This window comes from Aedes aegypti, chromosome 2, assembly GCF_002204515.2.
Source record: "Aedes aegypti strain LVP_AGWG chromosome 2, AaegL5.0 Primary Assembly, whole genome shotgun sequence".
NCBI lineage: Eukaryota > Metazoa > Arthropoda > Insecta > Diptera > Culicidae > Aedes > Aedes aegypti.
This window is the reverse complement of record NC_035108.1, coordinates 365,829,815-365,846,888: the sequence shown is the minus strand read 5'-3', so window position 1 is coordinate 365,846,888 and position 17,074 is coordinate 365,829,815. Positions and strand designations below refer to the sequence as shown.

The window sequence follows — 17,074 nt, the reverse complement described above, 5'->3', positions numbered from 1 at the left end:
GAAAGTTATGAGAAATTATATTTGAATTATTGTGTTGCGTTGCGTACTAATGGAGTAATTCGTAGCTTTCATGTTTTTGCTTTCTTAATTTTATTCAGATTACTTTTGGAGGGGCATTTTGAAGTGAATAGCTATCCGATCAGACTTCAGAGTTGAGAAGACATAAGAACTTCAATTGCCGGTCACGTCCATTTTCTCAGTTACTGGAATAGGATAATGGTTATGATGATATGATACATACCACCGTGCGGGGTTACATTTGGCCTATCTGGTGACTTTGACCACCCTTTTCGATGCTTTCCATGACTAGCATAAACGTCAGAAATCTCATCTATGACCATCAAGTGGCTATATGTAACGTATTCTTGAAGCTTGCCAGACTGTTTTCATTATTTCGGTATTAGTTTGCTGTGAAAATAGTGGAAACGCAGGCTTAGAACACCTCCAAGCATACCGGGAATTGTAAAAAAAAGAAATACTGAAGGATTTTATTTAGAAATTTATTTTATCTTATTTAGGTTCCGTATTAAGAATTCTTCAGAACTGATTTTTGGCATTCAATGTGGCAGAACACCTCTGAAATTGATTTTGTTAAGAGATATCTCCTAAACACTTAATTCACTTTTTTATTTTTCAAGGGGATGCTCCGGGTACTACTACAAGAAATTTCAATAGAGACTCCCGGATAGACTTCATAGGGACATTATATGGCACATGAATTCTGCTGTCCTGAATATAAAACACTGTGTCGGTTTATTGATTAGATTAGATTTTTAATTAAAAAATGCAAACAGTTCAAGTATATTTTAAAAATGACCTGGGGCAGACACGAACATTCTGAAAACGCCATTATTTTTGTTTATTTTTATACTTTCAAGCCCGGGGTGTCCGGTCGCTGTGCATTCATATCGACTTTTTTTGTCGAACAGTGTATCCTATCATGGTGGTACGCGTCTACAGATACGACTAATTTTGTCATAAAAACTAACGATTCCATTCAATACACTCTCCTTTAAAATTGTTTTACGTTATCAAGTATGAAGCTCAATATGATTCCATCCTAGTGCTGTAAAGATGACCGATGACAAAATCGTTCAATGATCGAAAAATGTATTCACCAAACGAATTATGAAACATGAGGGAACACTTTTATTAAAAAAAATATGATGCAAAATGTATAAGAAAATCCTTTGGAAAGTTGTTCAAACTTGAAACATGAGATTGCGGCTCCTTTTGCACCGCAACGCAAAAGCTGGACTGAACAAAAATGGACACAAATCCATGTTCTATGCATACCATTTGAGTAACCCTTTCAAAAACATCACAAAAGGAATGACAGCGAAACTTCTCTCACTTTTCAAAGCAGTGAAAAAGTGAACCCACTCCATGCAGGGGAAAAACTCAATTTACGTATCTACATGTAATGCATGTGTGCAGTTCTACTTTGACTTGAAGGACCTTGTTATCATTCGTTCCATTATGCATTCAAACGACAAAACTGACAGTTGGGATTCCACGTTTCCCCGTCTTGGAGTGAGAACAGCAGTGCCGAAAAAAAAAACGGTGCAAAAACTTAGGTTGGATTTCCCGTCTGATAAAATATGCAAAAGAGCAAACTTTAAAACTAACTTTCCCCATCCTGAAAATGTAGCAAAATGTTGTTAGCAATAATATGAAAATATCATACTTTTTCTCAGGTCGATTTTGCTCCATCATCATCGGGGGCAAACTTTTCGAGCATCTTCACGTGCATCCGTCTCTACTTCATAGCTCGGGCACGGTCTCTTGGAAATCGGTCGCAGACATCCGGTTCCAGAGTGATGTCCCATTATAATCAAAAACCGGTGGAGTGGGATGTGGTACGGCTGCAGAATGCGTTCAGCTGGAAACCTGTCAAAATCTATCCATCACTAATGTCGGACCGGTTCTGTCCCTGGAATGAAGTTTTCCATGTTTTCATCCATGGTTGGGCAGAGGTGCTGAAGCGGATGCTATCATAGAGAAGGTTAAGTGTTTGTCCACCAATGCAACGTCCGTAGAGAAATCATTACAGGTCTACATTCTGAGTTAGATGCTCTACGAGTGTCATGGAGTAGGATTTAATGAAAGCCTTTTGATGGGTACGACAAATTGAAATGATAGCAAGATCTTATATACCTATATCCTACAAGTCGTGTCAATGACAGGCGATTTTACTGGGGATAGAAATTTAAACGTCCATCATATCTTTGCTGTATTATCTTGCAGTCCAGAGCATTGAAAAGGCAAATAGGCAGCTATAAAAGTATATTTACCAAGCTGTGATTCAACAAAAACACCCAAAGTTTCAAAATCTTTGGTTTCAAATGGCGAAAAAAATTTGAGTTTGGATCCAGGTTTCAAATAAGTTTTAGTAATAACTGCTATATGTATGCCATTAGATGTTAGATAATTAAACAGTTCGTCCTCTTTACCGTTCAAAGAACGTGCATTCCAATTTAAAATAATTAAAAAAAATATACGGACCCATTAGAGAATCGTAACTAGATAACAATTTTGTTAGTTAATTTCATACCAACTTGGACTGCTTCAGCCATTGTGGTAGTTTTGGACATACCATTGCTTTTTTTTATTAATTCAGAATTCAACGTAGAAATGTTTAAGCTATGTGGACATAACACAATATTTTGAACCACCCTTAATTGCTGCATAGCTAGGAAAAGCTAGCTTATTAAGGGAAAAATTTGATACTGCACCACTTAGTGCACCATTTTTTGTTTACCAAACTCGAGCAGATTAAATTTCAACCGTGCTGAAAGTCGTCCTTCCAGGAATCAGTAAAGCACGTGCCTACTTTTACGCGAAGGGAAAGACATTAATTCTACGCTCATCGTGGATTATCCAAATTTCAAAGTGGGGGAAAAACTCTCGGCAAAGTTAGGATGCAAGAGGAAAAGTTTGAAATTTTGGGATTAATTACGACTAGGGCTATGGTGCGTCTGCGATAAATTTGTTGTGCAAAATTTCGTTCATAAGCAGGCTAAATTTCACGGAATGATTCTGTTAAAATTCCTCAAGTCTCTCGCACAATCAAATAATTGCAAGCAGTTCCTCTGAATTCCAACATTCCGTTTCTGCTGACATGATGAAGACGAAAATTAAACCAAACAGTCCCTCGAGCCAGTGCATAACAATTTTCTATGCGAAGCGACCCTAGCAATATCACATTAAACCCTCAAAACACATTCAATAAGAAGCCTCGTATGCCAGCTTCCATTTTAATAACACATCCCCGAACAAGGGGGCCATAAATTTGCTTACCATATGCATACCTACATTGGCCAGCTCCGACGAAAGACCCAAGATCCTTCTGCTGCTGTTCCGCTTTGCCAACGAAGCATGGCCCCAAAACATCCGAAACTGCGACATTGCCGCAGAAAGCATATGTTTGCCATTTTCCGAACATACAGTATGACCAGTGAAAATGCGAAAATTGTACAAACTTCAATTTAGCACACTCAAACGTTATTTTTATCGTTTTCGTAGGTGACTGTAATTTCCTTTTAGATTACTTTTACTCTACCATGACTTCGAAATATACCTATTACTATTTTTGTCACATATTTTACTAATCTAATTAAAGTTATTAAGAAAAAAGTTTTGATTTTCATGAGTCAGAAAAAGCGTTCAATCGTTTCATACGCTGGTGATGAAGTTTTCAGCTTGAAAAATCGCATTTACAGTCAACACTCCCTTACTCGATATTTCGTATCTCGATATCGAATTAAAAAACCATAGTAAAAGTTGGTTTTCATGGCTAACTCGATAGTCCCTTGGATTGCATTTACACTGGTTTTGTGTTTTGTAAGTCGATACCTCCTAATATGATGGTCCCTATGGAGCATTGGAGAGTTGAATGTAATTGTTGAAAATAAAAGTTTGTTTGGTTTCCGAGAAAAGAGGAGATCTTGAATAATGAATTTTTCAAGGTCACAATACAATATTTTGCCAGGTTCATAGTCTTGTGAGTATTGGTATTTTATGGGTTTAGTGTGCTTTTATTATTCATCACAGTTTATTGAAAAGTATATAATGAAGTCTATACGAACTTTTCAAAGAAGAAATTTGTTCGGTACGATACATTTTAGATGAACACCGGCTCATTGTATTTTTCAGCAAGACAGAGCCGCTTTTCAGAATAACATGAAACCTTCATTACGTTTTTTTTTCCAGAATAAGCAGATCAGGCTAGAATATGTTGAAGCCTCCAGCACCCTAGATATAAAATCCTTCTACTATTTGACATGAACAAATGTTCGGTGCCTGTATCTCACCCTGTATCGTTGGAGTTATTCTTGAAGAGTCCTAAAAAATAAATTGCTTATTTGTCAAAGATCGAAGACGCTATAAATTTGCAATGGAATCGTAAACATTGCACTGAAACATCTCTCTTCCTCGCGAATAAAGAACGGTTTGCTACAAAAAATCAACGAAATATTTTACACGAGAAAGCTGTCAAGACCTTACCAAGAATTGTAAAAACCTTGCACTGCATTATATTTAGGATTACGTTTAAAACTTTCCAAGGATCAAACAAGAACATCAAATCACCATTAGTGAAGCCCACCATATATTTTGATTATACACAGTAGAAATAGTTGTAGAAAAATGTCAAAAGAACTAAACAAAATCCACCAGAACGTCCCAAAGAATCTACCAAAGTTGGCGAAAAAAATCTATTCTTCAAATATTCGAATCTTCAATCACAATAATCAACTCGATGATAAAATTTGAGGGCGGGTTTTCAAATTCTAGCTGGAATTGACTAGTACAAATCAAGTAACAACTAAACTAAAAACAGGGTCTTGACTGATTAAAAAGAAGATTTTTTGAATAAAACTTCTGATTCTTTCTTCCATACAAAACATACCATAAAACACCATATGATTATTTTCGCATTTTTATAGGACATACTGTACACTCTCTCTGTGTCACTGTCGTTACTGAGGAGACTTTGCGAGGTTCCCTCCGATAGCAGCAGCAACTCGGAAAACCGCACAAACATATTTATTGCGATGAAAAGCGTTTTCATTTAATCGTTACGCTTTGTACCAATTCTGGTTCCATTTGCCCTGACCTTGTGTTTCTGTCGCTTCACAAGGTCACTCGGTCCTGGAGGAATGGGATCAAGTGTTAAACATTTCCCAAATCCGCAACGGAAAGCATTTTCCTTCCAATATAAACATGGGCTTGTGTGTAGCCCCTGAAAGCTATGAAATAGGATTGAGTGATTTGAGATATTAACCCTAGAACCTGAAGAAATTTAAAACAGTAAAATGATTGCAATTTTATTAATTTACAGTTAAAACGGATGACGTGGATGAACACATTAAGAACTTTAAAATAAATGTTTATTCACAACTGTCTTCTATCAAATTACTTTGGCCTTCTGTACAGTAATGCTGAAAATAAATATGGTCCACATTTTCTAAGAAATAATTATAAATCAGACAGATAGAATTCGAATTCGATTTTTTGTCTCCACTTTTATTTTTTTTGGTCAAATGTTGGATTTTGTTGGAGCTCTCTGAAAATATGTAGCAATAACCAAACCTACAGGTTTCGATATATAATACATACCGATACATACCTTACCGAGAGATGACACTAAATCTTTGCAAGATGTCTTCAATCCGTCATAATTTTTCAAGTGCCCTATAGAAAGAGGCTTCTGATTCCGAAATGGTTTAAAAATTTGGTTCAAAACTGAAAAATTGTGCCGTATTTATAAGTGGTTGTTTCGAAAAATGACACAACTTTAGGTGAAAATTCAATAAATAAATAAAAAAATGTTCAGATTCTAATACTTACGAAGTTAGTACCATGTGTTGATCTACATAGAAACCAAAAAGTTCACTGGAGTGAGAATTTTAAAATATCTCCGCGCTACTATTAACTTGTTCACCCTTTTCAAATATCAATACTATCGCAAAAAAAAAATCAACATGGACATGGTTGCATCCCAGCGATGATAACGTATTCAGGAATATATTTATATCGGATTCAATAGTGACGAGCATCCCGAAGGACAAACGAGTATCGTCGATGTGAATATTAAACGTAGGTAAATGTTGCAAAAACCGATTGCGGTTTCCTATGGGAATAAATGTAAGCTTCGCACTATGCAGGGGAGGGTACTCCAATACGCATCAGTTGTATTCTTATCTGATTATTTTTCTTTTATTGAAATGTTTGGTAAATTATGAGAGCTGCTTTATAATATTTAACTGACGTTTCTTCCGTTTTTTTTAATACATTGAAATTAAGCTTTTTATTAACATTTTTTATCGGACAAAACGCATCGCTTGAAAGGAAAATAATCGTTACGTTTTCTGAACTTTTGAAAATCTATCATTGCACTGCACTTGCTATCTGAAACGCAGTTCAATGATTTTTATTATAAAATTTTATTGAATTTGTTTAAAGTTTCCAGATGATAGAATCCGATTTCAATTTTTAGCAGTGTGGAAGCCAGCAAAATTTTGTTGATAAAGCTGCCGTCATACGTATAATTGTCCCATGTTCTTAAATATGGAACCAGGAAAGACGGGTTTGGAGTTTTTGTCACATTGATGACTTGTGTTGACCAGTTTTGTGATAAATTTAAATTAAATCGTTGCGAATAGCGAATAAAATAATAGCGTGTTTATTAGAATCAAGAGTTTTTATTAAGTATGGGATAAAAGAAAATTTAGGTATGAAATCCAAATTGGGAAGTTTATGCCTTAATGCCGGCTCAAGTGACATTTTCCAAACGATGGGAAAATGGAGAAAAACAATTGTATAATGTGGGATGGAAAGAAAAGTTTTCTGTATGAGAGATGATGAGTTAACGTATGTGTTAGTGGAAGAAAGAGTATATGAGAATGTAAGAGAGCTTATAAGATTTAGTAGAGGTGATTTATTGTTCTTCCAGCTGCAGGCTTGCCAGAAACTTATCTGCACACGATCTTATCTTCCTTTGGACTTGGTTTACAAAATAATGACATTTGATAAGTCGTAAATTAAGTTTCAGATCTGCCAATATATTCGTTACTTTGTTATCCGGAATAACCCAGTATGTTGCCAGGCCATCTTAAATTTCTAGAATTATTCTTTTCTTTTGTCGCAACATAGTTCTCAAAACTGGCAATATAATGGCCATTTTCCGGGAGAACAGGGTATCTAAATCAACTAGCATGTGATCAAGTCATCCAGAAAATCTAGAGTCGCTAGCTAGGTTTTAGAACCGCCAATTAGCGGCCATTTTCCCCAGGGATCCGGGTAACCGGAACAATCCCGTATGTTCTAGTCATCCAAATACTTTTAAACCATCTTTAAACTTGATTTGCAAAACCTTGAAGATCAATATGTCGCAAGCCAAGTTTCAGAATTACCAATATAATGGCCAGTTCCACCAGGGAACCGGTTATTTGGGATAATCCAGCATGCAGCCAAGTCATCCAAATGCGCTTGAAATATTCTTCTTTAGAATTGGTATGCTAAATCATGAAGTATGATGTGCCGCAAGCCATGTACACACATTCCTTGCTTAGCGCTTGCACGAGTCGGTTGACAGGTTCCCGGTCTCATCGCACGGCACAAAGTTGCAAAGTTTATTTGACCTTTTTCTCCCACCGCCCGCGTGGGTTTTTGGTCTAGTTTCGACTGTTAATAATTATCTAATTAGTGCATTTAAGTGCTTAGGCGATCGCGCTTTGCGAAGGAAGCGAACTAGTGTAGGGCAAAATGGTCCAAAATGCCACTTTAAGGATTTGTGTCGTTTTCTCCTAATGAGATCCACATTTTAACGCCATTCGAAGTCCTAACAGTAACTTTACAATATTTGCTAGCTACCATCATGAAAACATTTCCCAAATTTGAGTTTTTTAACGGGTTTAAATCGTGTAGGAAAGTTGGTTGAAAAATGGGGGTGGTTCAAAATGACCAAATGGATGGGGTAAAATGCCATTTAGTATGGAGAACTACTAGTTAGCAACCATGTTTCTCCATAAGTTTTCTCTGTGGCATGGAAACGCTTATTCCTTTATGAAATCATCGGAAAACCTTAATGTTTAGGCAAAAAAAGGAAAAATGTTGAATTTCACCGGAAAATTGAGGAAAAATCTATAAGTTTATGTCGAAGGGTTGTGGCGGCAACTGTTAGCTAAACATATTTTAACTTCGTTTGGCAAAGAATACAAATTGAAACGATCTATGAATGATTTAATGACGTGGGCCATTCTACCCCATCCGTGCGTCTTGGACCATGTTCCCCTAACTAGTATCGTTCCACCGCAAAAAAAAAAATCATCACCACCGGCACAACGGTGATTGACTTTTTTTCCCGCACCGAGAGCAACATCGAAGCAGAAGGCTATTCGGTCAGTTTGCTACCTACGGTGCTTGGGCGTTCTGCTGCTGTACGGATAATTTGTATATCTATTGAATTGCTCTACATTTTCGAACAAACAAGTTCAAGGTTGTTTTTCGCTTCACCTCTGTCTCTCTCCCGGTGCAAGTTTTGCCCGTATAGGGGAGGCTTGTACAAAATAGCCCACTGATCGGTTAAGTTTTTTTTCATATTTTTTTTCTTCTTTAATTAGTATTATTATTTTTTGCCCGTATAGGGGAGGTGTGTACAAAATAGTCCACTGATTAATTAATTTTTTTCAAACGTTATTTTTCTCCACATTTTTTTTTATTTTTTGTTGATTTGGTTGCGGTTGGATTTATTCCCGCATGGACGATTCGGATGGAGGCGATACGCCTCCAAAAGATCTCGTTGCTCGAACGCGGTTTTACCAACCGTCTTCGGCTGGGCCTATTTCCAGCGCAAAAATAAGATTTTGAACGTGCTCTCGATCTCTCGAGAGCTGACGCGTAAATATCCAGGGACCGTTATTCACCAAGTGAAGCAATCCAAGCTGCGTGTAACTGCACCTAGTTACAAAGCAGCGAATGAGATTGCTCAGCATGAGGCTTTTGCTGTGGAATACTTTACCTATATTCCGGCACGAGAAGTCGAGGTGGAAGGGAAAATCATCGACGCGAGTCTGACATGTGAGGACATTAAGACTGGCAAAGGTGTTTTTGATAACCGGTCAATTCCTGATGTGGCTATACTGGATTGCAAACAATTGCAATCAGTTTCCATGGAAGGAAATAAGAAAGTTTTTTCGCCGTCAGCCTCGTTTCGAGTGACTTTTCCTGGTTCCGTCCTCCCGAAATTTGTTTGCATTGATAGTGTTTTTTACCCAGTGCGTCTTAACGTGCCGAAGGTATTCAATTGTACCAACTTCAAGCAGCTTGGCTACAGTGCTAGCTTTTGCGACAACAAGCCCCGTTGTGGCAAATGCAACCAAGCTCATTTAGAAGATGCTTGCACACAGGAAGCTGAAAAATGCAGCTACTGTAGCAAGGATCTGCATGACTTGCAGAAATGCCCGGCATACAAAAAGCGCATTCGAAATGAGAGTCGCTCAATTGTGAAGCGCTCCAAGAAGACGTATGCGGAAATGGTGAAAGCTTTGAATCCGCCTGCAAAAGAGTCTTCATCAGCCATCCCAGTTGGTAACTCTTTTCAAGAGTTGTCTTCCGATGAAGCGAACGACGACGAAACCGATGGGCGAGATTCTTCGGAGGTACACGCACCCGGTAAAAGAAAGTCTCCATCTTCTCCGGGACTGCGCCGTAAGGTATTGAAATCTTCCCTCAGAAGTTTGCCTAATTCCAAAGGAAGTGGGGCAAATTTGAAAATCCCGAAGAAACAGGTCTTTGATGCTTCCGTTCCGTGTTGCAGCAAAGATCTGCCGCCCCGCCTCCACAGATAAAATACACTTCGAAAAGAAGCTCTAGACAAGAAAGCAAAAGAAATGCTACTGAAGTCCCTCGCTCTTCCTCGAAAACGCCCTGGGCTAAGCGAGGACTGATAACTTTTAGGGCCCTGGTGGATCGCATATGTAATGCTCTCGGAGTTTCAGACTCATTCAGAGGCATACTAGACCTTTTTCTCCCCGCAATAGAAGAATATCTCCGGGAATTGACTATCTCGTGGCCCCTCCTTGCTTCGATCATATCTTTCGATGGATAATTCATCAAGTGAGGTACAAGATATGATCACTGTGCTACAGTGGAACTGTCATAGTCTAAAACCTAAATTAGACACATTTAAGTTTTTGCTTCACAATCCCGATTGTGATATATTTGCACTCTGTGAAACATGGCTTTCTTCTGATCTTAACTTCTACGACTTTAACATTATACGCCAGGATCTAGATGATAATTACGGGGGTGTGCTTTTAGGGATCAAAAAGTGACATTCATTCTGCAGAATCCCCATCCCGACTCATCCAGGCATAGAAATCGTTGCTTGCCAAATAAACGTAAAGGGTAAAGATCTTTGCGTAGCTTCTGTTTATATTCCTCCAAGAGTTTCAATAAACCGCCGTCATCTTTGGAATGCAGTCTCTATGCTCTCATTCCCGGTTTTAATACTGGGTGATATGAACTCACATGGTACTGGATGGGGCGAATCTTATGACGATTATAGAGCGGCTGAACACAGGTGAAGTGACACGTATTTCATCCGACGGCAAAGAAAGCCGCCTTGACCTGTCTTTGGGTTCAAGTTCACTATCATTCGATTGCATGTGGAAGGTTATCGATGATCCCCATGGTAGTGATCACTTGCCCATAATAACCTCTATCAAAAATAATTGTGAAAGGTCAGAACAGTCAATTCAGGTTCCTTTTGACCTCACTAGGAATATAGATTGGCAAAAATTTGCATCAGCGGTAACTTTTGGTATCGAATCATTCAACACTCTCCCACCGTTGGATGAGTATCGATTCCTATCAGAATTGATTTATAAAAGTGCATTAGAATCCCAAAAGCAACGAGTTCCAAGTGCATCCTTCAAAAGACGACCAGCCACACCTGGTTGGGATGATGAATGCACTCAGTTGTATCGAGAAAAATCTAATGCCTTTAAAGCTTTTCGTAGATACGGTACCTCAGAACTTTATTTAGAGTACTCGAAGCTCGAAAAAAGACTGAAGAATCTTATTAAAGCGAAGAAGCGTAGCTATTGGCGACATTTCATCGATGGTTGTATGCATTCGACTCACAATGCGAGCCTGGAGGTGCTGGCAGGGGTTTTACCACTACAGAACCGATTCTGGGAGCTTTCGCTAAGAATACTTATTAAGTGTGGAGTGAGCAACACACTCGTTATCGAAAACTTCGAAGAAATGCTCAAACTGAATACTCAGTCAAAATTCATGAGAGTTTATATCTACTACATGTCATCTGACATAAGTCTTCCATGTTATAACCCTCCACGTGTACACTTCACCAATGACAGTTCCTCTGTTGAATACGATCTATTCATGGAATCCCAGATCAACTTCGATGTATAACGATTCCACGTATTTTTAACGCAAAGTACCAGAATGTCGATTCCTACAGGAGATAATTCACTGACGGGTTTCGCATCAATGGATCCACTGGCTTCGGTGTCTTCAATGAAAACTCTTCCGCCTTCCGAAAACTTCAGGAACCTTGCACGGTTTACGTTGCTGAGCTGGCAGCAATCAACTTCGCATTGGGGATGATCTCAAACATGCCCGCAGACCACTTCTTCATCTTTTCGGATAGCCTCAGTTCTATTGAGGCACTTCGATCGATGAAACATGTTAAGCATGCATCTTACTTTCTTACAAAAATAAGAGAGCAGATGTGTGCACTGTTCGAAAGATCATATAAGATTACCTTTGTAGGGGTCCCCTCACATTGCTTAATTTATGGCAATGAGAAGGCGGACTCTCTCGCAAAGGTGGGCGCTGAGGAAGGTGAGATTTATGATAGACAAATTTCACACGATGATTTTTTTCATTTAGTACGTCAAAGTTCTCTTCACGGTTGGCAAAGCGATTGGCTAAATGACCAACTGGGACGGTGGTTACATTCCATAATTCCTAAAGTTTCCTTGCGAGCGTGGTGGAAAGGTTTGGATGTAGGTCGAGATTTCATTCGCGTGATGTCAAGACTTATGTCCAACCATTACTCGCTAGGTACACATTTGCACAGGATTAACCTCGCGCTGAGCAATGTTTGTAATAGGTGTGGTTATGGTTATGATGACATCGATCACGTAGTTTGGAAATGCCCGGATATGGACGCCTCCAGAGCGCAACTTTTGGATACCCTTGCGGCCCGAGGTAGACAACCCTATGTTCCTGTTAGAGATGTGTTGGGCACCCGCGATCTCATTTACATGGTCGCAATTTACGATTTTCTTCGCTTGTCCAGTATAAAAGTTTAATTCTCCTGTGTTCTCTTCTCCAGTTTTTTTTTTCTGTATTTTGTCCCCTGTATGTTGGATTGAGGATCCTGGCCATCCGGCAGACGAATACCGGCAAGAAATTGGTACCAACGCCACTACACGTTCATCGCGATACCACGATATACCTCCCGGATGTGCTGCAGAAAACCCTAAACCCAATCCTCACCATGTCCTTCCTTCCAAAAATTGTGACCATTAACCTCGAGTTGCCACGAGTACCCTGGCTCCATCCCATACTAATCTTAGTACAAAAAAGTGAATGATTTGTAAACAATACAAAAAATAAATTTCGGCTCCGTAAAGCGTTAAACGCGATTGAGCCTCAAATAAATGAAATAGAAAAAAAAGCCATGTACACCCGATTCTGTTTTTGCACGGATTTTTTTTAAACGGCCGTGCAAAAAAAAATCCCATACATTTTTTTTTGTCATAACCTTATTTTTGCATGAAACGTCAAGAAATGGTGTTACTTTTTTTGCACGGTTTTTGAAATTTTGAACTAAAAACTTTTTTTGCACGGTACGCATCCCCCGTTCAAAAACAGAATCGGATGTATTCGAAATTAAAGCGGTTACCTGTGATGGAAAGTGGCGAATATGTCTACTGAACAGTATCAAAAACAAAACTAAATGTTCGCGAGCATCAGAGTTCTGATTTACTCGCGAGAAAACGAAGCAATAGTGACTCGTGAACGTGATCAGAGCTGTTCAGAGCCAATTGCGCTTTTGAAAAAACTGTTTTCGGGGAGGAAATTTCTGGCATCCTGGATTCTGGTTCTGATTTCTGGTTTTCAACAATTTATGACTACAAACTGGTTGTTTACTGACGATCTAATGAATATACAATTCAATTGTCTGTCAAAATCATACTAAATCAAACCTTGTTCAATTACTCGCGAGTAAATGTTCAGGGAGTATGTTCTGCCGAGCAGGCGGCTGCAAACTTACTGACACCAAACCTGTTCGGGAATCTGTCATGTTTGTTTTGCGTTATTTTACACTCGTGAGGTGCTTCGTGAGGCGAACATGACGGTTACAGATTGTTTAAGCGGGGTTACCTCAATACTCCCCTTGATGAAATAACCTTAATTTCTGAATCGATGACCGCGGTTTCAAAAACTAGAAGAATTTTGCGATCCATTCTAAAAATTCAACGAAAATTCGTTGAAAACCGATTTGAATCTACTTTTTAGATTCTCTTTAATAATGTTTTGAAATATAAAATTTTAATCAAAAGATATTCAGAACGATTTGCCGAAATCACAGTCAGTTAGAAGCCGCGTACTGAATATTACGTTCGATATTAGCGAACTATATAGTGTGACAGTTATGCGTAGAAATACAACAGTGGGGCAGTGTTCGCGAAAATTTAATAAGGCTGATACAAATATTAATTTTCTTTTATGTCACCCCCCCCCCCCTTCGAAAATCCGAAAGTTTTGAAGGGGAGAAAAAAAAGATTCATCATATTTTTGACATCAGTTAAGTTTTTTCAATTTACAAAGTAAAAAACAAGTAAAATAATGAACCAGAAGACGATTAAAAACAGTTTAACAACTATCATTAAAAATAAAAATTCAAAAAAAAAACTTTTTTTTCCATTTTTATTTTTTTGTTCCTTATTTATTTTTATCCCCCCCCTCGTGCCTTCCAAGTGGTCTCGGACATAAAAGAAATTTAATATTTGTATCAGCCTAATGGGACAAATTGATTTGGTTTGCTTTTTATTAAATTTACGTACAAAGTTTTGTATGTGTTTTCTAAAACTATACGTACAACAAACTGTTGAGTGGAAACAAGTCAAAATGCACAATAAGTTACATGTGATAATTATGCGTATAACGGCAGTGAATTTCACCGTAATCTCAACAGCTGAACAGTTCGGTGAAATAAAACTCCGTATTTCGTCGGAATTTAACGGACTACGGTGATTTTGTTACCGAATACTGTGAAAATTTACCGTACTCCGTTAATTTATTTCACCGAACTGTTCAGCTGTTGAGATTTCACAGGAATCCGTAAAATAATTTAAGTGTGAACCGTTTGTTGGGAAGTCGTGAACACGCTATTTTTGCTCTTTTTCAAAAGTAGATTGTCAAATCGCGTAGTAAATTTTTTGAGAATAATATATGGAGCCATGCTGAAGGTTTCTGGGTTCGATTCACGGTCGGTCCAGCATCTTTTCGTAATGGGAATTTCCTTGAATCCCCTGGGCATAAAGTATAATCGTACCTGCCACACGAATGCGAAAAATGGCAACTTTGGCAAAGAAAGCTCTCAGTTAATAACTGTGGAAGTGCTCATTGAACACTAAGCTGAGAATCAGGCTTTGTTCCAGCGAAAACGTAATGCCAAAAGAAGATATATATGTTCAATTCATTAGACGGAAAATTAAGCGAAAAATCAACATATAAAGATTTCCCAGACTTTTGTAATTTTACATTGTTGATTGGTTTTAAACTATTCTCTTCTACCCAGTTGAACCCAAGCGACCAGTAAAGTTTCATCGCGTTGACCAGACCATATTGATAGAACGTGGAAAGCATGATGTAGTATACCGCCCCATGTAACTATCCCGTGTATGTGTTTTTTTTTTCATTTTTGCTTTTTGCTCGTTACTTTTTACAGTCCAGCTGTTACCATCTCACCGTCGCTTATATTTATCAAAACAGGCAATATCATCCCGCAAAACAAATACACACATTGCAGCACAGGAAGTAGATAAAAAAATGGCAACTACACACAGAGATAGGTACTCACCGACAGCATCCTCCACGGTGGCGTTTTCGGTACAGCTGAGGAATTTGTTGTAAAAGTTGACCATCACTAGGCCACGGTTCTTCGTTACCAGCTGCAGCACCTCGTCCTGGACGTTCCGGCTGGAGTTGCACAGGGCATAGGCCGACGAGTGGGAAAATATGACCGGTGCTTGCGAGGTTGCCAGCACGTCCTTCATGGTTGCGACTGACGACTTCGATAGGTCCACTATCATACCGAGGCGGTTCATCTCCCGGACGATTGTCTGTGGACGTGGTGTGAAGGTGGATTACGAATGAGAGGGATAGCAGAACAAACATTATACGTTGAAGAGATAAATTACATGCATTCGATTCGACGTGTGTGTTTGATGAAAGAAAGAATCACGCAATTTACAGTATATTGAGACCTTTTTTTATGAAACATTTAGCAAAATTTCTCGTTAGAAGCAATAGAATTAAAAATATTTCAATAGACTGACTCTAATGGGAAAATCAGCAATAACAACGAATCATCGAAAGACTATAGAAGTTAGGATTGAATCTCAGAGTACAATCTAAAATATAATTCATATCTCCTCCATTGCCTAGAATAACAAATTTCTTTATTTTACATTAAATTTAATTATTCAGGTTTGAACCATAAAGAACCTGGATTGGTCTTGCGTCTATCATGATACTTCAGGGAATCATGATCTACGAGGGTTAAGATTTTTGTTATGGAGTTGCACATAGCAGTCGTATTTTTACAGAGTTTGTGTGATACAGTATCAAAAGAGCTTACTCAAAATGGCAGGAAGATCCAAACTTTCATGCATCAAAAATATATTTGAATTGAACTTCATATCCGCCAAACCACAAAAATATGACCCAGCCCAGCAATCTAAAAAAAAAACATTTTCACAAAAACAACACGTCTCATCGTCAATCCAAACGTTGCCCACGAATGACATTTTGCTCGTCAGCATTATACTTTCATGGAACACGATGTCAGGACACCAGTTAGATGGAATCCTTCACTGTATCCTTTTTTTCAACCACAAAACACCACTTCAATCCACCACACATTGCGTTGGCTCCCGTGCAAAATGATGAAGGCTGAAGTTCTCGCCCGGATGACCGGCAGCTAATACAGAAATTCACAGGAGAGCGTTGGTCTCGACTCAAACGGAGCAAAAATATCCAATGCGATTCCGATGGCGCTCAGCGAGTGGTATCCCAGATTAAAATCGTTGTTTATGTACCGCACTCCATCGTCAGTTTTTATTTTTGCGGATACCACAACGAGTCTCACCGGATTCAGCACGATTGCACCATTGTTGCAGGAATGCAATCCGGTCGACCGGGCCAAGTGTCAATTTATATTGAGTTTATTCCATTACATTCCGACATATGGGTCAGATTCCATACATGCAGTGACTGACAAAACTTAAAGACCACCTTGAACAATGTTTTTACATTCGCTTTATTGCTATATTTTTAGCATTTTTCTATTGTGATTTCAAGTCAACGATTCCAATGGTTCCAAACGGGTAGATATAATGTACAGACACTAGAGTGCTTCAAAATATGGGTTTCTCTACGCTCGACCTATTGACTTTCGAGAAGTTTTGTCCGACACTGTATAAAGCTGCAAGTCAACCACAGCTTTGTCAATCAGTGCTCATGGTAACGCGCGACCTGGTGCAATTCTATTTGAAAACATCCCATTTACTGTAGAAAAAAATCGTTCTCATCACTATATTTTATCCGTATCAGGTAATGGCTACTCTTTGTTTCATCCGAAGAAACGCCATCTCCATACCAAAATGCCATCTGTCAACCATGGGAAGCGTTTGCGTTTGCTGTTCACTATGAGTTGCTGAATCCGACATGTTCGGATACTAGATTTACACATGTAGTGATGTAGGCAACGAATGCACGTACCTCTTGCCTATGCTTGGAAAACCTAACG

The 17,074-nt window shown here is 38.6% G+C and overlaps 1 protein-coding gene across 3 annotated transcripts in view; it reads right to left on the bottom strand.

The window, feature by feature from the left end:
• LOC5580322 overlaps nt 1–17,074 on the bottom strand; it is a 198,779-nt gene that overhangs the window by 12,567 nt on the left and 169,138 nt on the right. For all 3 annotated transcript variants that reach the window (XM_021846526.1, XM_021846528.1, XM_001662980.2), the window contains one exon: nt 15,125–15,386. In XM_021846526.1, the coding sequence (XP_021702218.1) occupies nt 15,125–15,386 (262 nt within the window). The remainder of the gene's footprint in view (nt 1–15,124; nt 15,387–17,074) is intronic.